Genomic DNA, 24,794 nt, shown 5'->3' on the forward strand with positions numbered 1-24,794 from the left:
GCAAATTAAATTACAACACCGGTTTCGTGCACAACTTCCATCGACTCTTTGTTCGCTTAAATTTGGATATATTTCTATCTCGTTTCTTTATAAAACGAAAGATAATTTTTTAGAATTAACTTATAGATAGGTTAGAAGCTGTTTTAGTTAACGTTCTTTGCTCGTTTAAATATCATTTTTTTCTTTTAGTTTTTATATACAATGTAACTGCGATTTTTTTATAATTATATAATTATATTCGAAGGGGAAAAATTGAAAATCAGAAAGATTTCAAGATGAGTGAATATCGTAATCATAATCGCGTAAAATAGAATTATAAGTATATTGAAGATTAAGATAATACTTTACAGAATTTATAGCATTTATTTGAAATACGTAATAGACGAATAAATAAATGCGTATAACGAATATAATGAATGTTTCATTTCATAAATTAGAGAAAGGAATGTTGGGTTAAAAGAATTATCCGGAAAGTAATTTATTACGGGTAATGTGGAAGCACCGATAAAGGCTTGCGCGTATTCGAGATATTTATACGCTTTACATTGACATTATCTTATTCCTGTTTTGCAATTTTTACACGTATACATTTCACATTGTTAACCGAATCTAGTGAGTGGCAACTTTATGACGATAAATGGACGTAGAATCCTAATTGTTTGTACAGATATAAATTACTTCTTGCCAAATAATAAATAAACCGTTAAAATAAGCACTCTGCTTAAATCAGAATATCTTTGTTACTTTGAATCTCATTCATTTTAACGTTTTCTTTTTCAAGTGTAATAAGTTACAAATTAAGAAACAAAATGATAGATTGAAATAGTAAAATATAGCTTTGAGAAAATTGACGAGTATAATGCTGGTTCGTTAAATCTAGATAGAAGCACATTAAGAAAAATATATGTTCGTATAATATTGTAAAAATATCTTATTGTAATACGTATAACAGTGTAAAAGTACTTACAATGGAAGAAAGTAAACGAAGCAAACATCAGGAACATTGGTTCACACATTTTCAAGCACACACATAACCTAAACTCGAATAACACATATTCCGCTCATATAACGTATTTTACATAACACTAAATAATGCAATAAATAAAAATTCTACTGTTATTCTAATAGATTTTTATACTTTAACAAAAAATATGTAAATAATTTTATCTAAATTTTTCAATAACGTTATATTTACGACACTATTACACATTGCATTTCTTCATATTTGATACGTAAATATTCCAGTTAAACAAAAAGAATATAATCTACACTTTTATTTGCACAGTTATTATTCCGTATATGTTACAGAATCATCTACGACGAGATATTTTATACTATTAAGTCCGATGTAAAAAGAAACGTTTCGAGCACACGAAACAGAAACGAAAACGAGCTGCACAAGAGCTGCCATTGAACGAACAACGGACACGAATAGCACGAATTTAAGTATAATACGTTGGCATTTTGCGCGGAATGTTAAAGCCGAACGAATATCGTAGACGGTTTCCGTGTTTTATCGTTTACTCCGGTTTCAACGTTTTCTTGGCGAGCTCGAAACCTGGTATTATATACACTGGCCGGGAACGATGGCGTCTCGTTCTTCTCGAAATTACTATTATAATACAACGTAGAAAAGTGCACGGCCGCCATTAGGCATCCATTTTGCGCGGGAAACATGTTTCGCACGCAATTTCAGTTCGTACGCAGTTCGTACCTATGTACAGTGTGAGTGATGCTTCTGTGCAAATGAAATAAAATAACGTGAATAAAACGATTGTATTGGACAAAATTCAAGAGACGAGCAAATGGATCTGAATAGGGTAAGTAATTTTTAAAGAAATAAATAAAATTTTTAAAGTTATCTTAGGAAAATTTGTAATTTTCTTCGTAAAAGATAGTAAGATCGAATACTTTTTAAATGAATTCTGAATAGATAGAACATGAATTCTGGTCTTTATATCTTAGAAATGGAATTGTAGAATTAGTTGTTGACTGAATTGACTGAAGTTACTTGAATGAATTGTGTGACTATATATTTCTGATTTTGATTATTGCAACCGAGCCGAGAGTGAGGTTAGATACAGTACAAGTTACGATATAGCGAGCGTCGTAAAATCAGTCGAGAGTTAAAATAAACATGTTTCAGAATGAGATATATGTTTCAAAATTGTATAGATATGTGAGTAGATAAGAACTTGAAACCTTAGCTAGTAAGATGAAGTTTATTTCACAAATTATAAACATTCTACTTTTACAAAAGAAAGACTTGCAAGATAGGTTAAAACAGAACAATGATTTTTATATAAGATAATTTAAGCTTAAGAATTAGGAAATTAGGAATTAGGAATATTCGAAAATGATAAAATAATTCTTTCTTTACAATTTGAAAAATAAATAAATAATTATATTATGTGAATATTTCAAGTATATATATACAAAATTTATTAAGCATAAAAACTATATAGTAAGTCTAAAACTAGAAATAAAACATGAAAACATACATTTTTATTAGAAGAAAAATAAAAATGTGTAAATGCTGGAAGATTTTTAAAGCATGAATCTTATGTATCTTGATACATTATTGTCAAAATCTCATAATTATTTCACAATCATCTTTCTCCATGAGAAATCAATTAAATTTCTTTATGACTATCTTTATGAATAAGAAAAGAAATCCTTAGAAAAAAAAAAAATCGTTGTTGACGGAAATTAAATAAAAATTCCTCATATTCAAAATTATGCAACATTCATAAGCGTCTATCAGCGTCTTTCACCGTCTTTCATCTTTCGAATTGGCAATATTGAATTAACGAGAAACGAATGGGAGGGCGATTAAAAAATATGGGGTCCGTGAGCGAAAGATAGAAAAACGGAAGCGGAAAAAAAGAGCGGATGGGAAGAAGACGATGGTACAGGATAGTGAAAGAACCAGCCCTGAGCGATTTTCATACAAATTCCCAAACCACCGCCGGTAATCATAGCAAAATTAAGATCATCCATCACCCACGGGCCCTATTTTATTCCGTTACCTCATTTAATAATATTCCGGTGAGCGATGTAATTTCACTCAACGCGGTGCTCGTTCGTGCACGCCTATGCAATTCAAGGAGTTGCGGAAAAAGATCGACGCTGGAGACGCCTTCGTCTCGTCGAAGTGTATGCATAGTGAGGCAAAGGGCGCGAGGAGGGTAAATATTTGAATATATCGTTCGAGTGGTCGTCTTTTCTGAAAGGGATGGAAATTCTTTTGAACTACGCTCGTGTGCGCGCACGCGTTGAAATTCGAACAAGAGTAAAAGAGACTCGTGTTTGACGTTGAGAGACGTGTTGGAAGTTGCACTTGGAAAATTAGAGATATTGACGTAAGATTTTTCGATGGATGCGTTCCTTTTTTTGATGGAATGGAATTTTTCTAGAAAGAAAGAAAAAATGGACATATTAGTAATTGATAGAATCCTCATCAAATATATTAAATAAATAAAGTGATTTTTTTTTTTCGAAAAACTCATTCTTCAGATATATGTATCAAGTAGTACATATCGATGCTCGATCAGGCAAGTACTAAGTAGCTAACTCTCCTGTGCGATCAGACGGCCAGCAAACAGTTTTTAGTTTCAGTTTTACGTCCGTAATTTAGCAACTATCAGTTGATGGAGTTTATGAAGTTTTACGAGCATTGTAAAATAACGTACCACATCGGATCGTTGTAACGTAACTCGTCTCCATTTTCCAAAAAGTTGACTCAAAACGCTTTTGTCGATAATCTCGCTGCGGATTATCATAAATTCTGTAAAACGCATGAGACGCGTCGATACTGTCGGCAAACTATTAACGATCTAGCGTGAGAAATATCCCAAGGATAGAATAGGTAAGGAGAACCGGTCGGTCTCGCAATTTTTCGCAAGAGCCATTGCAATTTCTCAAACGGCAACGTTCAAGGAACAGGTAAAAGGCGAACATGCGCGAGCGTAACGATATTTCTCGCTTCAAGCCGTGGCTCGCTTTCGTTAACGGGCAAAACTTCGAGCTTTTATATTTTTTACAAGTTCCATTTTCGCGGCGCTTTTAGTTAAAGGAGGACACGGCCGGTGATAAATCGTTCAAGTTTGAAAAATAAAGCGGACCTCTCGTGAAAGAAGGACGGCGGTAATGAACAGTCCCGTGAATGCTGAATGCTCGCAGTTTCCAGTTTTCCACTGGTGGAAAACTTCACCGACAGCTTCCACAAAATGCGCCTCGTTTTATAAAACGTTTATTAAACGAACGTCCGTCTCGTCCTCCGTGAAAATCCCGCGAGCAAGTGAGTCGCGGAGGAGAAGGAAATTATCCCTAGGTAGGTAAGGAGATTGGCGCAGTGTCTCCAGATTTTCCGAGGGATCGATGAGTATCGACAGGTTAAGTGGTAATCTGTTTGCCGCGATACATCGAGGCCTTACGGCGGGGAACGTCAGATTTAAATTATCTACGAGGGAGAAGCGCGAAAGCTAAGGTATCGAAAAGCCATAATGCGAATTTCCATTCCCCTCGGGCTTATCGACTTTATCCGGAATTATTGCCGTTACTACAATACGCCGACGATTATTTTTACTTTTTTCTCCCCGCCGTTCCCTTCCAACCCTTGTGTGTATCCGCGTTCTTTGTCAGGCAACGCGATTTCTCTTCCCCTCGGAACCTACTTCGCGGAGCGTATGAATTCTCGAACGAATTACAAACGACCCACCGGGAAAAATCAAGTATACGGAATTCGATGTCGAGACTTTTAGCAAATAAACTTCTTTACGTAACAGCTTTCGAAGTAGTTCGAAAGCTACGAGTGCAGGAACATAAAAGCCGTACCAGTCAGCGTGCTGAAAATTAAAAAGAAATGCTCGATTAGAGAAATTAAATATCGAAGTGGTGGAATATTATTTCAAATATTTCCATTTTTCCAAATTTCAAAAAAAAAAAATAATAATAATATCTCATAACTCATCTCGTCTCTGTAATAAATCATGAAAATTGGCCGAAAGCAATTATAAAACGCGATCGAATATCGAAAAATTTACCTCGATTCGATATTTACTGTATTAACGTCGTAAAGTCTGATAAACGAAAACGATTTCACTCGAGCCGTTTCCGGATGCTTCAAGTTGCTCCTGTTCGATATCGAAGGGAGAAAAGAAACGAACGAGAGGGGATAGGTCTCGTCGTAAAATTGTAAGAACTTTCGCGAAGCTTTGTCGAAGGCCTCTTGCGAACTCGAACTTTCGTCGCCATTCTGGTCGAGCGAGGGCGGGGAAGAACGCTTTCGGAAAACGATAATTTTTCTTTCGAGACTGTCCGGCCGGTTCTCAGGGTCGCGTTGCTCCATCTACACGCGTCGAGAGGAGTTTAAGTGTGGGGGCGATGGTCCATGTAAGAACGGAAGTATGACAAATTGAAACGACCATCGACACGAGCGATCTCAAATCATATCGGTCACTGGAAAACTTCCCTCGATTCCTCTTCTCATGATCGCCTCCGTATCCGTACATTTTCCTTTAAAGGAAAATTACTTTTGCACAATTGGTATTTTCCATCTTGATGATGGACTTTTGCTCGTTGAATTTCAGACGAGTTATCACGTAGCGAGAAGTGATCGGATTAGGATAATCATAATTTAGATACTTTTATTTACATTATCTTCGATAAGATTATATCTGTTTTTTTTTTTTCATCTGAAATCAATTCGATAAAGTTGAAATAAACAGCCGCATCAAATTTCTATATGATGTGAAGATTACGATAGAATAGATGAAAGCAATATTGTTGCACGAGTAAATTCGTGCAACTTTGTTCTACTTTGAGGTTGAAATATTGCAAACACGTTACAAACAGTTAATTCAATGAACAAAATGAAGAAACTTTCCGCTGAATGTAAATGATGGCAGCAACGTCCCACTAATTTTATACACTTCGGTTAATTTGATGTAAGTGGCCGGATTACTCTGAATAATGAAGCTTGAACAGCACACATCATGTGCGTCGTTGACCACTTTTTCCCGTCAAGTGACACGTGTAACGAGAAATGGATTGTTTCTCGCATGAAAAGAGCCCGATACAACGGATATCGCGAAACAAGATTTATCGCAATAACAATTTTCAGCCTGGTAAAACGCATTTCAAGTTGTGTATGCTTCGCGCACGCGTGCACCATGTTAATTTAATTGAAAGCACGACGAAATAAAAGAGCAACGAGAGCGATGAGTATGCCCAAAGTGATTAAAAAGTATTTTTGATTAATGCTGAAAGGTTGAATCAAACGCGAATGTCCGCGAGCGTCGTCTCGTTGTTCCCTTCGATTTTATATTATTTATTACACGCAATTGCTGATGTAATCGCGTTGAATAAATATTATTCCGACGCTATTTCTTCACGATTCGAGTTTCTCTCGTTGAAATGGAACATACTTTTTTATCGTTCGAACGTTTGAAACGCGGATCGTTGAATTCGACAAATTATCCAGAAGTGAGATGATAATTTTTTTCAATAATTTCTTTCAATGATTTTTTTTTTTGCATTTCGAACGAATCACGAAGAATTTACGGATGATAAAAATTTTTGAGAAACAATCTTAACAAGATAAGTAAAAAAAGAAAAAAAAAATACGGGAAATTAATAAAAACATTGACAAAGTGAAATTAATAAAAAATACGATAAATCGACAGAATTTAATAAATCCCTTTTAAAATTAAAAATCAATATGATATTTTCACCCGCGGATACGATACAAAATTGTATCTGATATTTAAACAAGGAAAAAAAAACCCAATAACAATATGTAGATAAACGTATATATCACCGAAAACAATTCCTTTATATAATACACGAGGAATTATTTGAATCTCGTAAATATAAATCTACAAATTGAAATTTCAATTTCTCTTTGATTACGAAAACATCCCTTTGATCTTGTTGTAAAAGATAAATATAAATTCGAAGATATGCAATTTTATAATCAAACTCTATTTAAAACCGTTTGAAACCGGTCATTGTTCGGAAATAAAAGAGCATAGAAAATACTACTTACGCGGTACCGTTGTGTCGTCCTATAGAGATCAGTCGATAGATCTGCAACTCGACTCTTTGGCCTGTGTCCGGGACAAATCTGTAGGTACACCTCGATGGCCCTTCAAGGGATGGCGACTTTATTTGGCCAAATCCGCGATCCGATTTGCTGAACAACTGTCTGCTGTCGAGCGTTATGTTGCACACTGAAACACAGAAATAAATAGATAAGAAGAAGTGAAAGTAAAATGACAAGTATTCGATCCACGAATACTGCGCCCAGGATGGCGAAAGACGTGGCGAATTATTTGTACCATCGTGCAGCTCAATCGAATCATTTTCCACTGTAATGGACTCCTCTGTTGTTTATCGACCGTACGTGTAATCCATTTCGGATTAAACGTAATAACGTTGCAAACGAAACTTTATCACGCAATTTAGCGAATATTACGTATAATTTATCACGCATCGCGTGAAACGCGTGGATCGTGTGTGATTGTTATGGCTGTTTAATTTGATTTGCGGTCACTCTGGCGGTGAAGGGTGTTTCCGACCGAGTCAGTTTTCAGTGATGATAGATTTCGGATTTTCCTTCTCCGACCTTACATGGGAAAAAACTCATTTCGAACACACCTGTTGCACACTTGGCCGATTGGAAGGCATTCCTTCACACCCGATCGATGTTAATTAAATGTAGTGCATCAGGGATGAGGACGTAGTCTTTTCTTTTTTTTTTTTTATTTATTTATAACGTGGAAGTTAATATAGAATTATATTGAAATATTGTTGTACGTAGAAGATCGATCGTAAATTGGAATAAATTTCATTTGAAATATTTTTCCATTTCATAAGTTGTGTAACGAAATATAAATCGACAAAGTGGATAATAACACGCGAACAGTAACAATTGAATTGTAATACGAATCGAATTCTTTTTCGAGGAATCTACTTCTTATATTTGAAGAATTGTTACGTAACGATGAGATATTTCAAGTTCGCAGTGGAATTTTTATCATATTAGCTTCATAACCCATTTTCCTCGGACGGAGGGAAGAAAATATTCCTCTCCTCTCCCATTATCAGCTGTCTATATATAACCATTGTGTCCAAGCCAATAAATGATTCTACCACTCCCACTATTTCTGCAAGTTTTCGCCCAGTCATCGTTTCCTTATACCTGAATATCTTCGTGCCTAAGGAAAGAGGGACGAATTCTCTCGCAATCTCGAGAGGTACTTCTATTCTTTTCGTTCAGAGTTAGCCTTTACATCTTTTCTTAAACCGAGTTATTTATCGCGGAGAAACGAAATAATTTTTAATATTATTCGAATATTAAACGAAATCAAAGTTATTACGATAAATCGATTTGACACTTTTACAATAATATCAATCCAATTTTTATTGCCACTTCGTTACTTAATTTTCTTGCTTAAAGTATTTACGATTTCGCAAAATAAACAATAAAAACGTTTTTTCGATCGATCAAAGAAACGACGCGGCGCGGAATTTTTCGAATCCCGAATCATTCATTCCGATGTATCGCGATATATTTCGCCATTGTCTGGACAAAAATCCGGGTCACGTGGAAGCACAGCCGCGAAAGAAAAATGCTGCGTCGCTCATAACGATTTTTCTTGCTCGCATCGTCCCATCGACGCCCGCGCGAGACAACGGATCTTCGTCTTTTCCATTCGAGGCGACGACCAGTCGCGACAATGACACGCAACGCTCTTCTCACTTTTCTCTCTCGTATAAATCGATTCTTAATTCCTCGTGAATTCGATATAAAAAGAAAAAAAAAAAAAAAAAAAAAGAAAAGACTGCGTTTCTCTTTTTCGAACAATGAATTTAGAAAAACTCTATGACAGAATTGAATAAGAATCGAGTATATATTTCCTCGCGCACGTAACAATAAACGAAAAGTAAGAACCTCGAATTGATGAGATGTGCACACAACTTCGATATCTTAAAAAAAAACGTTACGAACGATATTAATTCTATCTATTTCTAATTCTTTTCTTTAAAGGATTAAAAACGAACTTTTGAATTAATGGAAACACGCTTAAAGCCGATTAAATCGATAAATCAATTAATTGGAAACTCGTTAAGTTGGTCGATGGGGATTTCATAGACTTTGGCGAGAAGAGAGAGGTTGAAAAATAATCGAGACGCGCCGCTCGAGAAAAGAAGTAAAAGTAAGACGCCATTAATGGTTCTGGTATGATTAAAAGGCGGAGGGGGAAGAGGGGGCGAGGGGGGGGGGGGAGAGGGTGTACGTTTCAACTTCGTGTGTAGAAGAAGGTCTCAAAGGAAAGAAAGGTTTGATGGATGGGATGTGGGGGGAGGGCCAATAACGTCAGATGTAATTAACGTGGGTAAGAGAAAGCGTAGTAGATGGATGAACGGGGTAGGAAAGAAGAACCCACTGACGTAATTAGTTAGCAGAAAGAAATGCTCGGGACACGGTAGTAATTTCAGTGGTAGGATTTATACTTTGCGAAAACGGTTTCCGGTGGAGTGGCTTGTTCAACAAACATTCGGGCGAAATTTCCTTTTCCCCTTTCCACAACTTCGCTCCAACGTTATTTTACGCTTTCTTTTAGAAATTTAGCGATGTTAAGACTTTTAACAAACTTTGGCAAACTGATTGCTCGATAAGGAAAGTTTATATTAATAGAAGTGCGGTGTGCTTTCTCAGATATTTAATCAGCTGCAAGTTTGGTATATTAAAAATTTTCAACAAATTCTGTTTCTTCTCGTCATATTAGATTAACAAAAAAAAAAAAAAAAAATCTTATCTTATAAAAGAATCAGTTTTATATTTTTCTCTTGATGATTCTAAGACATCGATCATCTGCTGCGTGCCACTCGAGAGAAACCACTTCTTTCCACGCGGTTTAATTTCCATTTGTTCACGGAAAACGCGAAACACCCTCGGCCAAGAAGACGACAAAGACTGGGTTAATGGCGTAAATCTTGTTTTTTAACGACGATGCGGGATCAAAGGGACGGCAATTGCATTTTTGACGTCACGAAATTACATTGCCATCGGCAGAGATGGAGGTAAATATACAAATCAATCGATCGAAAGGAGGGACGGTAATGACGTTACGAGTTGCTAGTTGAATCTCTAACAAGTTTAATATGGAAAGGATTTAACTGGAAGTTACAGTTTTAGACGCGTGCGAATTTCGCTCGATTGGAAAACTTGTTCGTGGTTTCACCGTTCGATTAATTAAAATATGAATACAAAAATGAATTTAATCTTCTTCCTTTCTTTGTACCACTTCTTTTTAAATACATTATTATTATATAAAACACATAAATAAGATGATATTAAATTAATTCTATAAAAAAAGTTGAATAAGAACGAAAGAATGCCTTAATAAGACGATTCAAAAATTCGAAATAACGATAAATTAACAAATCCCGAGTTATTCGAATTTCTAAGAAAACTAGAAATATAATATCGAAAAACTAAGAAATCAAAAAATATCAAAAAATACGGTACACGATAATCTCCCCCCCCCTCCCAAAAAAGGATAAAATACAAGTCATCAGATAAATAAATTCTAAATTGTTCGAAGAATCCAGATGCGAAATTGATCTGGAATTCTTAAGAAATTCTTATCTCGAGATATGCGCGCTAAATGAGCCGCTGGTTGTAAATCCGCGTACAACCCGCCGCTTAAAGCGACGCAAGGAATATTGAGACTAATGGTGATGAAGCATAACGACTCTACTTACTGTTGGCGCAGTATTGCTCCAACCCGCACTGAGCACATCTGTCCGGCGACGCGGCTCCGCAACTGCATCCTCCGGATGGGACGCAGCACGCGCATTCGTTGCTGGACGAATTAAAACTGCACGCGCACCCGTTCGTCGTTTGCGTCCAAAGGTCCACTTGACCTGAAACCAGAGAAAGGATTAGAGAAACGGCCTTTTTTCACGTAGCTACGTCTCTTCGCAGATGGCACGCAATTAAGAAACGGTAAATGCTCACATTTTAAACGAGCTTTCGTTTCTCATAGAATCCCCCCTGCCGAGAATCATCCCTAGTTAAAAATTTCCTATATCTAGTTTCTTTTCATTTTAATCAGATACATTTAAAGTTCTTTCAATTCATTTCGAATGAGAAGTATTCGAATTGATACTTTTTTTACGTGAAATCGAGATTATTAAATTATGAATTAGAAATGTAAATATTAGGAATAAAGGGATTTTAAAATACGTGCTATTTTACTGAAGAAACTGAATGTAGTTTATATTAAAGATATTTAACTTGATTTAATTTTATTTAATTGTAAGTACAGAAAATGAGAAAACTCAGGAATAAATCCTGATAAGGATAATAGTAAAGAAGTTTAATTATGTTTTGAACCGTTAAACGGTATATTATAAATATGAAACTATTATATTCTACTATACGTGTTTCGTAATTCCATATAACTTTAATGCTAACGTAAACAAAAATGAAATCAGTTTCACCGATGAAATCCATTTGATATTTTTCCAATAATTATATCGATAGATACAAAATTGTTATAAATCGAAAAATGTTTCTCCGAAACCGATTCATTAATCTGTTCGATCCATTCGACCCAATTTCGAACACACGTAAAATCGTTGCTTCAAACTCGACTTCCGTGCAAACGCACCTGTGGCGTCCGATGATTACCACGGAATCTATTTATTTCACTGTGGTTCCCGTTATATTGACCCAACGTACCACGGTTGCCTTGTCTAGAAAATGTAATTCTTCTCTGTGAAATGACGGTATGCGGCTGGTTTCCACGTTCTTCTCCCCGATTGCAATCGCAGTTCAAACGATTTTGCCATAGCGACCTTTGTTTCGTCCATTCGATCCGTTTCCTGTCCAACATTCCGATCCGTGGTATTACGTTTTTCCCTCGATCGTCCATCCCCTGACCACTATGTCTCCTCCTCTCTCCCCTCTCCCCACGACTGTCCTCTCTCGCTCCGATCTCCTCTCTTTCTCTCTTTTTTTTTCTTTTTTTTTTTTCGTTCGTTCGAGTCGCTCTTACGCCGTTGTGTCCCGTGACGCCGATAAATACAAAAGCGGCGAAAAACGGACCACCACGAAGGATATAAGCCCCTGGACGAGCGATTGCTCATTGTTTTTGCTCCAACCTCTCCCCTTTTTTTCGGTTTTATTGCACTTTCCGCGGGAGACCCTCGACCTCGTGACAATTAATAAACTGTCGTTCCGTCGAGGTGACCGGTCTTGCTTTTACGAAACCGAGTTGCGAGTTTAAGTTGGAATTACTAAGTTGAAATTTTGAAATTTGGATATATTTTTGTGTTATTTTATTTTCGAAACAGTTCTTTTTTTTTTCTTTTCCTAGATTGAAAAAGGAAATAACGTTTTAAGAAAACAGGTTTTATTGTAAATTGTACGATGTTTAAGTATAATGTTAATGGAAATCATTATTGGACAAATCTATAATTAAAATCCACATCTTTCATATTTTCTCATTGTAGCGTAATGTAAATATATCTTCTTTTCTCGTTCATTTTTATTCATAATATATATATATATATATATATATATCCATGATCAAAATTCTCGTGTTCGATAAACGGATCGTGATTAGCCAAGAGGAAAATGTCCCCGTTTATTACGACGTTTGATAGACGTTGAATTTCTGCAAACGTAGGGATACGCGCGATTGATTGTCTTCCTTCCCATCCTCCGTGGAGGAAATCGTGGAGGAAGGGGAGGATCGACGAACGAAAGAGAAGCCAATCCGAGAACACAAAGAAAGATAGAAGAAATTCTGCTAATAAGTAATCCAGAAAATACGAAAGAAAGAGCGAGAGAGAAGCTTGCTGGAGATGTAGATCGGGGCAAAGGTGGGAAAAGAAGGGTGGAAGCGGTGTGGATCGGTGGTGGTGGAAAGGAAACGCGGAGGAAGAAGACATAAATTCCATGGCAGTGTAAAAAGGGCGTTAAGAGGAGAAGCCTAGCCACCCCCGATATGTCAATATCCCAAGGAAATACGGGGCGGTACTTGGCCAGAGGGATAGTAAAAATAAAGCAAAGTTTATTGCCGCCACCACCACCATCACCGCCAACCAGTGGAACCGCCTCTGGAAATGTGTGTTTCAGGGGAGAAAAAAAAAAAAAAAAAAAAAAAGAAAAAACGCCCGTGTAGACGAACGTTTCAGGAGCGTGAATGTGCTACGAAGGTGGGTAGGATACGGATTTCGAGGGATTTCACGGTGAAATCGGAGGATGGAGAGAGGGATGGGGGGTGGAAGCAGGTCGGACAGCTCCAATTGGATTCTTAATCCATCGATTCAAGCTCGATTACGCGGGTTTGTTTAACGTGGATAGCGAACCTACTCTGGAAAGATTTTAGTCGGTTTGGCGAGACCGTGGGTGATGTGATTCTTCTTTTGAAAAGAAGAGAAGGGAACAGGTGATGTAATAATTTATTGTTCGAAGTGAACAGATTGAAAAGAAGGAAAGAATGAAGAATTTATCACATCAAATCGGTTGAAAAGATTTTACTTGATTTGAAACAAGTCCAATATCTCTAGTTATTCTTTAAAAAAAAAAAACATAAATAGAGAAAGGAAAGAAAATGAATGGATAAAGAGCAACATTTATTTTACATCAGAGATGAAAAGGGGAGTAAAGGAAAAGTGGAATTTACCAAATCGATTGGAAAGGGAGATTTTAATTTTGAAGCGCGTCCAAATGATGTACTTTAAAACAAAAAAAGAAAAAGGAAAGAAAGCGAATGGAAAAAGAGGGGAGCGACGTACAAGTTTTGTCAGAAGTGAGCAGGTTGGATGGAAGAAAGAGGTGAATTAAGGAAAATCTAGTGCAAACAAAGAGCCAACTATATATATACAGCTGCTGCTATACTTTACTCCCTCGAATCTTTCCTCGGTAGAATTTTTACCCTCGTGAACCTTTCTTCCTTTTCTGCTTAACCGGAGACCATTAAGCTCCGTTCGTAACCCCATGGCGCTCTCACGGCAACCCACATCGCGAGACGCATGAATCACGGAACGAGAAACGCACACCGCCACGGTTACACAACCGTGGGTTACACCGGCCGCCACTTTTTGCGCGAGCATTCGCGTTTTCTTTCAGGTAAAAGAAGATTTGTTACTTTCGCTTGTCCTACCGACGTTCCAAATCCGTGATTTTCAATTTAGGATCGCATTCGTTCTACTTACGTTTACTCTCTGCCTTATGAATTGCGCTTAGGGAAGCCTTTATCGTTTGTTTCTTCGCGACTTTTCTAGATTCCAGGGATAAACCGACATCGATCTAAAAAAATTTAAAAACGAAAACCGTTATTCACTCGGTGCAACGGCCGAGTATCTTACCACCCGCGTACTCGTACACCCGCGTCTCTCGAGATACCCACTTTCTCACAATCCATCTCCCTCTTAACGACCGAACCCACTGTAATTCAGATCCTATAAATCCTCTCGCCTCTCTTATTTCACCGAGATCTATCCCGAGTCCTCCTTTCCAGCGTATAAAATCCAAAAACACCTCTACAGACGAATTACCATCTCCTTCCTCGGGAGGATGGAGAGAGCGCGCAAAAACGTCCACTTATCAGCGTGGGCGGCGTTAAATTCCAATTCCGCAATTCCTTACCCCCGTCAATTTCAGTTGAAGAACCCATCCTCAAGTGGATCCGGTGATATTCCGATCCAACGTGGCGGTTGTCGCGTAATGGCGGCAGATACAGTCGACGACCACGGCTGTGGTCACCCCTTCGCAAGTGTCTAATAATTTTCGTTTAAACCCGAGCGCGACCCGGCTCTTACGCGCAGCTGCTCTCCTGCTCGAGACTGCCGAGAGCCAAGCGCATTAGTCCGCTAATAGACGAAATGGCGATAGTAGTTAAGAGATAAATGTGGCCAGAGAAAGCCAGAGAGAGAGAGAATGGTGCTTAGAGAGGTCGTTCGTTATCACCGATATTAGGGGAACCAGTTCGAATCGTCGTTCCCATTTTCACGTACGTCCGACCGATAGCATTGTCCCCTTGATGAAGAACGATTGCAGGCAAGTAACGAGCGGTCAAACGGAAATTTAAAACGCGATAAATTTCGCCGGTGAACAATCAGGGATTGATATCCTCGCGGCGGTCGAGAAAAATCGCGAGTTCTCGTCCGCCTAGGTCGATATTTTATATGGGAATGGAGAGAGAGAGAGAGAGAGAGAGAGAGAGAGAGAGAGAGACAGGTAGGGTTTTGTTCCGTTCCCCCACGTTTCGACTTAAATCGTCGAATTTCTGGGCGGAACTAGGATCGCGGTTCCACGAAAATCGCGCAAAATACAGAGAGTTCGACGAACGGGAGAAATTTATTGGGCTGGCCGCTGATACACGCGCGGCGCTCTGCATTTTTCAACCGTTCTCCGGCCTGGCGTCGAACATTTTTTTCTACTTCGACCCTCGCCCCTCCCTCGATCCCACCCCAATAGCTACCGCTATATTGGTTCGTCGTTATTAATTTATCAACTTCGATGCCCGAGAAACATTGGTCGCGCTGTTTACTCGTTTCTCTGATATTGATGATGATTCGATTTGTCACGATTCCATTTCCCCCTGTTTGCCCGTCCACTCCTCCGTGCTCGGATATATATGTTCGTATAGGTCATATACACACCGGCATGCAAAGGATTTATTTGGCTTGGCGCTCCGATCTCCAAAAATTTGGCCAATCGACGATGTACGCATCGATCATCCACCACAACGATTTTCCACCACTCGTAAACCCGTTGCGTTTCGTTCCAACATCACACGAACGAAACTAATAATAAACTTTAAAGAGATTCAAGGATCCAAGGATGAAAAATCCATCGAGGAGATGAAAATTACCCATCGATTTCCATCCAAAGTCGAAAGAGAATCCGAAATTACCTCTATCCCCTCGTTTCGATGGAACCCCATTCTTCCCCCATTCTCCCCTTTCATCCAACACCAAGTTCTCGTTTCTGCTCGAATCGCGCCTCCCTCGAATCTATCACAACCACCGTCGACGCGGCACTCGTTTCCTCCCAATCTTTCCGCACAGTCATCCTACTTGCGCTCATCCTTCTTCCCTTTTCCATCTCCCCTTCCCATCTCGTCCCGCGAGAAGGTGCTGTCGATTAGCCCTAGCTTTTATGACGATTTCCCGGTCACTGTGCTACTTGCAATTCCATCCGCATCTCCATACATTTGCACTTTAATTGGCTTCGCACTTGCCGCGCCATCCCTATCCGCCCTATCCACCCCTTTTCGTCCTCCCCCCGCCATAAATATGTATAATACCGGGGGGTGGACGCACGCGATAATACGCGCGGCAACATCCCCCGCGACGAGAGGGGAGGAAGCCTGGCCAACTATTTTACTCGTTAGACGGTCACGAAACGGACAACGTTTCGAAACTCATGCGATACGCCGGACGTTGAGTGATAAATGCCCTGCCAAAGTGAATCGGTGCGGGTGGCCAGTAAGCGCGCCAGCTAGCTCCCGCCTACGTGTTTCGCTTTGTTCCTAATGATTTAGTGGATCCGAGTTCGAGTGTTGGAATTATCGGAATTGCTCGTCGCTTCATTCCCCCCGCTTCATTCTTTCGCCATTTTCGTCGATCCCGGCCGAGAATGATGAATGCGTTGTCAACTCAACAGAGGGGAGGGGAATTGTAGAAAGGGTGGAAGGGAAGGGTGGAAATTGGGGTACATCTTTATGGGATGGGAATTATAGTTGGGGGTGTCGAGGAGGTAGGATATTTCGGGTGTCGTTCGCGAATAATAATCGTGGGGTCGTGGCCTCGAAAGGATGGGGGAGGGATCATTGAGAGGGTGGTTTGATGAAGTGACTAGTCCTTGCTTTTCGGTCGGAGGTCGCAAACTCTCCAATATTTCCGCCATTTCTGTGGTAATTGAAATTGTAATACACTTTTTACCAAGATCAATTTAAAATTAATTCTGGAAATTAATACATAAAAATATCCCTCAAGACTTATTTATTACGTTATGAACAATTTAAATTTCCATCGAAATGAGTCATTGATACTGATTTTTGGTGTCCTTCAGAACCTTCAGATCGAGCCACCTCGTTAAAAAATTCAGTACTAATTTTTACAATTATTTATAGATCCTTTTTCATTGTATCAGAAATTCGTTTTGGGATCCAAAAATTCTCATTATTCTTTTTTCCATTAATCTTTATCTTTATTATAAACAATTTAAGTTTGCATCGGAAGAACTAATTTTTACAATTACTTATGGATTCATTTTCGTTGTATCAGAAATTCATTTCGAGATCCAAAGTTTCTTATTATTCTTTCCATTAATCTCTAAGTTTGTATTGGAGAAACGAGTCACTGATACTGATTTTCGATATCCTTCAGAACCTTCAGATCGAGCCACTTGGTTAAAAAATTCAGTACTAATTTCTACAATTACTTATAGATCCTTTTTCGTTGTATCAGAAATTCGTTTCGGGATCCAAAGTTTCTCATTATTCCTTCCATTAATCTCTATCGATCGTTCCATATTAGTTTGCGATGCAGAAAAGGGGGGCGATCGATTCGAACGAAAAACTTTACCGAAGCCTTTCTTCGACGGCGACCTCGTTGATCACTGTCTCGATCGCGTAATAGAATTTCCCGCGATCCATTGTATCGTAAGGGATGGATCAGAGACGTTGGTCGAAAATATTGCCAATCCTTGGGGTTAATTTTACTCCTCTCTTTCGATATAATTTTGCCCTTGGTGCATCTGCTCGATCAAGGAGATTAGTCCACGCGAATCCTGAGAGGTTGGAAAGAGGCACGAATCTGTTCGAGCATTAACAAGATTCACCGCATCGGTGAAAATTAATTGATGCCAATTTCTGGTGTATTTCTGCGGTGGAAATTTCTAAGAGCTTCATCACGTTGTTCAGCTGCTTCTTTAAAGGTCTAAAAGGAGTTTAAAGGACGAAGTTTGTTGCGAGAAGAAACTTGAGTGAATTTTAAGTAACACTATCGATTTTTTCGAATTTTTCGTTCGATGAAGATCGATTGGTCGCCCCGTCATTTCAAACGTTTAGAAGAATTAATTCGATTATCTCTGATGCATTTGTATATTTCTGGAAAATTGTACTGCGTCTCAGTACTGGTGAAATCAAAGGAAAGGAAAGGAAAGGTTATATCAACTCAGGAACAAGATTAATTTTATTGTAATAATTATGCGAGTGAATATTTAATCTCACGCTTCTAATTATTCAATTAAAAGAAATCCGTCAGATCTTTCTTCCGCGAAAAGAAAGTCTGAAAGAGTTTTTAAACAACATTTAACAAACTCTGTTGTTTAATTGTTTCAAGAGAGAGAGAGAGAGGGAACTTTATGAGTATTTAAAGAGTGTTTACGTTATGCAGACCGAAGAAACTTTGTAATAAATCACGATCACGGAGGACGGAGGACAATTCTCGTTAAGCATCACTCTGTTTCATCTCGGAGCCGCGTGCCGTCGTAATTAAAATCGTGTCATCGATTGGTGGACAAACGAGCTTTCAATATCGAAGTCACAGCACTTTTGATTAATCGCCTCGAGGCGCACGACCCGCGCCAATTATCATCATTAGTCGCGAGAAACAACTATTGCACAGGGGGAACCCTTATAACTGTCCAAGATGACACGGACAAGTTATCATAATCGGCTTTGGCTCAATGCCGAACATCAGTGGAACCAGGAATCCGATTTCGATCCTCCCCTACCGTAATCTCCGCAGAAATCTTTTACTTGGGACACGGCTTGAAACTAGATTACAAAGTTCAACGTTAAAATCACGGTATTAAATCTAGAAAATGATGGAATCGTTTTGGACGATCGCATCTTTCGCGAGATGTTAAAATTTACTTATTCGTTCTCTGTTTATAAATTATTTTTTCTTGGTCCAATCTCGAAATTTTAACGATGAAACGAGTCTTTGGTTTCGTTAGAAAGGAAAACTTATTGGAACAAGATCATTCGAGAATTACTTTGTTATTTAAACTTTGGAGAAAACAATTAAACAATTATTTCGATAGTTCAGCAATGGCTCGACCAGTTTTCTCAATCGAAAGTGTTTCCAGAGAATTGTTCAACCGATTGGCTTTTGAACTCTTTCCAAATATAAAAATCCTCTTTCTAATAGGTCCAACAAAATCTCCGACAAAAAAAGAAAATAATAAAACACCCAACACGATCTATGAGAAATTGGCAATGAAATCAATTTACCAACTGGTTCGAATTGGAAATACAACAACGGTAGACCCATTAAAATTCATACCAGCGGCAGTGCAATTAAACGAAACAGGTTAACGAAGCGCCGGTTGAAGAGCATAGAAGCATCGCCAATAAAAAGACAAATATTTTTCCAATCGTTCTCGCAATCTCTGAACGAGAGGGCAAGCGAACCGTGCAACGAAAAAAAAAAAAAAAAAAAATAACGCGAACTTCTCGAGATTACAGGGCCCATTGCATCACTGATCTGGTGGAACAATAATCTTCCACGATTCTCTAGGAAAAGTGTCACGATAAGGTGGTAAAATTCCTAAGAGAAAAGAGAGAGAGGCAAGCAGGTTGAGAGAAAAGTGGAGAGACGGGGTTGAACGACGAAAAATTCCATCGTGTGATATTAAACGTCCACGAATCGTTTCGAGATACTTATAAATAAAGCGAGCCGGGCTTTGTCACTGGAACGTGGATCGTCGATACGAGCAGTCATCCCTCTGAATTTATCCCCGCGAAGGGGTAAACCGGGCAACCAACCATTCCCATCGTGAGAATAGAGTCTGACGAGTCCAAGGATTCCGAGATGTTCATTGTGCTTGCCATACACACGGGCAATTTGGACCCGTGGAAATGTACATTTTTACGACCTTTCCATTCGTTGATATTTCGTAGACGTCGTTGAACCGCGTAATTTTCAAGTTTCCTTCCGTTTTTGTGATCTCCGATGAATCGTTGATATTTCGAAATATATTTGATATTTCGAGTGAATATTTTTCCACAGTTAATTACAGTGATAATGATGGATCTGTTATGGATCTTGTTAAAGTCGTGGCGATGTTGATCTTTGTTGATTTCGTTATAACGATGGAGAATTCTCTTCTCTTTCTCTCCTTTATATTTTTTAATTAACAAAATTTTAAAATATCGAAAAATACACGAGCGTTGTAAAGGATGGGCAGCTAACAGGCGTTATAATATTGCAAACATGACGTTACACGCGAGCTCGGGAAAAATTTCTGCTAGAAAATACATCGCGGTGAAATTGTTTTTCAATCAAACAATCGAACGCTTATCAGAATTTTTCAATATCCCGCGTACGTCCACGCTGCGTGGATAGATATGTAGATTATTTGGAAAGGGAGATGGAAAGATTGAGAATAAAGAGGGAAAAGAAAGAGATCTGCGATATCTTTTCTTGAATAAACGTATCGTACATTTCTTCTTCATTCCCGATTCCCTTTCATTACAAATGAACGAGTAACGTTTTTATCGAATTTTTCTTTCATTTAGAGGCAAACAATCGCTTTAACGTGGATATCTATTTAATTAAATTTAATATCCTTGATTAAATATATTATGATACAAGTATATATTAATGAAATCTCGCCTTAAAGATTCATCGAGCAATTCTACCATTTAAAATTTAAAAATATCTTGTTCACATACCAAAATTCTCTCTCTCTCTTATTTTTTCTCAATTTAAACTCAATTTCCACTACAATTGCACTCCTTTTTCTTTCGATATTATCGATACGTTTTTCATCCTTCACCTAAATTTCACACTTTGCGTCTTTCCGCTCCATTCCTCTCCCCCACTCGCGTTATTACCATTCAATGATGCTTCATCGTCCCGATTGAAATTGTCCTGTAGACACGAATGTTATACGTGGCGTTTTTCAAATACTGCCGTATTCACAGTATCCGCTGTCATATCGGCGAAGGCATCGATGTATCGATCCCCCGGTTCAGCCAGCGATAAATATTTGTGAAAATAGCTTCGATAACGGGTTTGCACGTTTAGTGGAACGCTGCGATCGGCACTTTCCAAGGAAAGTGGAAAACATCTCGATCGATACGCGTGTTACGTCGACGTAGCACGTTCTGAAAACCTTCTTCTTCAACCGCGGTTATCCTCGAAATGTTTCAACAACAATCTATTTGAAGTTTTAACAAACGAAAGATTAAAAATTCTCAACTTTGTGGTGGCTGGTATAAAATGGGATTCATACTTCCGTGTGACGATACATCTTTACGATGCTTGTATGTATGCTGTAAAAACAAGACGATATGTCTATCATAACCACGTGACTAGCGTAAAAATCCGCGCTCGCTACTACGTATTCAAAGATTACATACCAAATCAAATGACAAATACATCAACTAGTAAAATCCTCGATTTGCAACAAGGACATATCCATCTTCAAACCTCAACCTTTTCAACCTCTCCATTTCCTCTTCCTCCTTCACCTCTAAAAACCTTCAAATCTTTCCAAAAATTATTCGTTCTCTCAGGAGAACGAAACCAAATCGAGGAATCGGGATCAAACAAGTCTCGAGTCATTCTCGCGCGACGAGATACGTGCGAAAGTTGGCCGTCGAGACGCCATTAAATTCGCTAAAGAATCTCTAAAGGATTGGCGAGGAGGATCGCGCATGTGTTCGATTATTTTCGATCTGTATCTACGAACGTTGCCGATTTTCACGAAGCTGTACGCCGGTCAGAAATAAATCGCGTTCCTAATGCACTCGAAAAAATTCGCGCTCTTGGTTGGGAGGACAAACAGGGTTTGCGCCAACAATGCTCGCATAGATCAATCGGCCCAGCGTTGGGTTCGCCTATGAATCGTTAAGTAGGTAAATCAGTTGGAACGACGCTATCGATGGCCAGGGGTGGATTTAAATTTGCAAAGTTGATTCTTCGAATAATTTAGGACGTTTTTATTTTATTATCTCGGCGAGAATTTAATTGTGGAATGATCATGAGAGAATTGAATTATTCGTTTCTTCTTGAGGAGGGGCAGGAGACAATTTGGGCAGGTTTAACAGGTTCATCGTCTTTCGCGTGATTTCTATTCCCTATTGTAAAATGATTAGTTTGAACGTCATTTTGTTATTATTATTTTTTATTATTATTTATTATTTAACGATATATGAACTGTTACCTTTTAATTCCAATCTAGGGGGTGAAAAATTGCAAATGTTAGTTTGTTTCATAATTTTTATTAATATATATTTGTTTATCAAGAAACGAGAAAGGTTTGATACCAAATAATTTTTCTTCTCGTCACGATAAGTCGTTTCTCTCTGAAAGAACAAGATTTATATAATAAGAAGAAGAAATTTAATTTCGTGCACGTTACACTTGTATACGAAAAAATAGAGAATCATAATATAATCCCCCCGATAAGAATTTCAATTATTCAGGGACGGTAGCAAATTGTTATTCGAAGACACGCGCCAACTTTCGAACCATTCTAAACTTCCACCAGTGTTAAATTTCACAGGAAAGGGGTGACAGGTGAAGAGGACGCGATTGCGAGCGCAATCTCCCATTCCAGACTTAAATCTATCCATCCCCCTTCTTCGTAACTGTAAAACGGTACTTCCCCAAATTACAATGTATCTCGCGTTCCCATTTGACTCCATGGTAACGATGATCCTTTCGAAAAAAGAAAAAAAAAAGAAAAAAAACGAAAGTAGCGACCCTCCACGCGACGACGAGGCGGAGGGGGATGAACGATAAGTTAACGAAGTTCGCCAACATTTTTTTTCCCCCGTGGAAAAATTTTCGCGGCTGGATATTTTATTCATAAAGCTCTCCCCTCCTCCCCTCCCCCTCAATGTTATTTTTCGAGGCTTCGTCGATGCGACGGGATTTACCGTTATTTTCCGTATAACGTAACTTCGTTTCGTGTTTTCACTCGGTCGCCCGTGAAATCGTATCCAACTCGGTAAAAATTGTTGTCCCGCCGGACTCTAATTAGTTTCTCGTTCAGTTTGCATTTTACGCTCCTTGGATTATCACGATTAATTACGGTGGAAACAGAACGGCAAACTTTACGATTGTTTAATGCGCTTTACCACTACCAACGGCCATTCGTCGAGATTAAATAGATTTTTAAAAAGCGAAGCTGGGAATAAATATTGATAGAGCGTTTGATAAATATAGATTGATATCATTTGGATCTTCGATCGAAACGTTTTTCTCAAACGTGTTGTTCGAATTAATCAAATTGTTTGGATTCATTTTGAGCGTATAATTATTTTAGGAATAAAATGGAAAGAGGAAGTAGAATCTTGAATATCAGGAATATCTTAATACTAGATTAGATATATTTTTAAGCGAAAATATAAATTGGAGATATTATTTGGATCTTCGATCGAAAAGTTTGTTTAAATTAATCAAATTAGAAGTGGAGAGAGGAGATAGAATCTTAATTTAAGAATATAAATTAATACGATTAAATGTATTTTTACGCGAAAATATTGATACAGTGGGGTAAATATAAATTATATGGAGATATCTTTTGGATCTTCGATCGAGAAGTTTGTTTAAATTAATCAAATTGTTTGGATTCATTTTGACTATAATTAGACCTTTTTGATAATCAAGAATTAACGACTATTAGCTTAACTTAGCAGACAAAATATTTTCAATTTTTGTTTAGAACTAGCTTTTCGTAGAAAAAAAACTCTCGATCCCTGTAAAATATTTGCATTAGAACATTAATATATCTCATGGAATAAATCCATACAGTAAATCTAGTCAAAGTAATTCTGATTTATCTCGTTTCTCCACAATTGTAGAGTAATCTTTCGAAGCATACAATTCATCTCGATCGCCACACCGAAATTCAACAAATCGCGAACAATCCACGGGATATAAAATAAACCGAATCTTTCTTAACCAGTTAAACGAATCCAATATCACGCGTATATTTAAAAAGAAAAATAAATAAAAATTCAAACAAGGTGGCAACAATAAATCAACCAGTCCCCAAAAATATCTCAATATCTCAATATCTTCCAATTCCATCCATCGATATTAAATTCCTGTACAACTTTACCAAACAAATTAATCAAAAATCCACTCGCTCCACGACGAAGCTAAAAGAGGCTCGAGAGGTCGAAAGGGTAAGTGTTCCATCTCACCGTTCTCATTGTCAATTCAATTCCTCGTCCATTTCCAATTTCCAACCTGACCAAAAACTTTTCTAGCGGATGTTATATCCGGAAATTCATCCTGATTTGGAAGTATGCCGAATCGTGTTCGGCCGATCTCCGCGTCAGTTCGATCGATTTCGCGGAGACGAGACGCAACAGAGATTTATCCCATTCGAAGTACGATACTCCAGAATCCTCCAGCAAACGTAACTGGATCGATCGAATCCGGGATTCGTTAGAAAGCGAGAGAGAGATCGCTCCGTTGCGGTCCGGCTCTCGTTGCGCGTAGCAGGATCGGGGTGAAGGGCAGAGACTCGAGGAGGAAGGAGGCTCGGGGCGACGAGGCGGATAGAGATGGCGGCGACGTCGGTGGGTAGGGGAGCTAACGCGGTTGAAAGTGGGATGGGCCTCTGGGATCGGAGCCAACTATTGCCATTATGTGCGGACCGAACCTGCATTATGCCCGTTCGCTATGGTGCATACCAGATATCCTTGAAACGAGCCTTGGTACCCCACAGTTGCTGACGCCTCCGGGAAGGCTGACGGGGTTGCCCATATTTGCGCGGAATTGCAAACTTACAA

General features: G+C 38.5%; 2 protein-coding genes across 2 annotated transcripts in view; one reads left to right on the forward strand and one right to left on the reverse strand.

Moving 5' to 3' along the window:
- The window catches only part of LOC122720620, a 195,369-nt gene that overhangs the window by 135,286 nt on the left and 35,289 nt on the right, over positions 1-24,794 (reverse strand). Inside the window, exons 2-3 of the mRNA XM_043947417.1 lie at positions 10,774-10,935; positions 7,049-7,232 (exon numbers count right to left, since the gene is read on the reverse strand). Of these exons, the coding sequence (XP_043803352.1) occupies positions 7,049-7,232; positions 10,774-10,935 (346 nt within the window). The remainder of the gene's footprint in view (positions 1-7,048; positions 7,233-10,773; positions 10,936-24,794) is intronic.
- Positions 1,788-24,794, forward strand: part of LOC122720508 (cuticle protein 79-like) — a 186,332-nt gene continuing 163,325 nt past the window's right edge. Inside the window, exon 1 of the mRNA XM_043947271.1 lies at positions 1,788-1,820. Within this exon, the coding sequence (XP_043803206.1) occupies positions 1,806-1,820 (15 nt within the window). The 5' untranslated portion in view covers positions 1,788-1,805. The remainder of the gene's footprint in view (positions 1,821-24,794) is intronic.

This window comes from Apis laboriosa, unplaced genomic scaffold (genome assembly GCF_014066325.1).
Source record: "Apis laboriosa isolate Shangri-la unplaced genomic scaffold, ASM1406632v1 scaffold12_cov154, whole genome shotgun sequence".
In the NCBI taxonomy this organism is placed as follows: Eukaryota; Metazoa; Arthropoda; class Insecta; order Hymenoptera; family Apidae; genus Apis; species Apis laboriosa.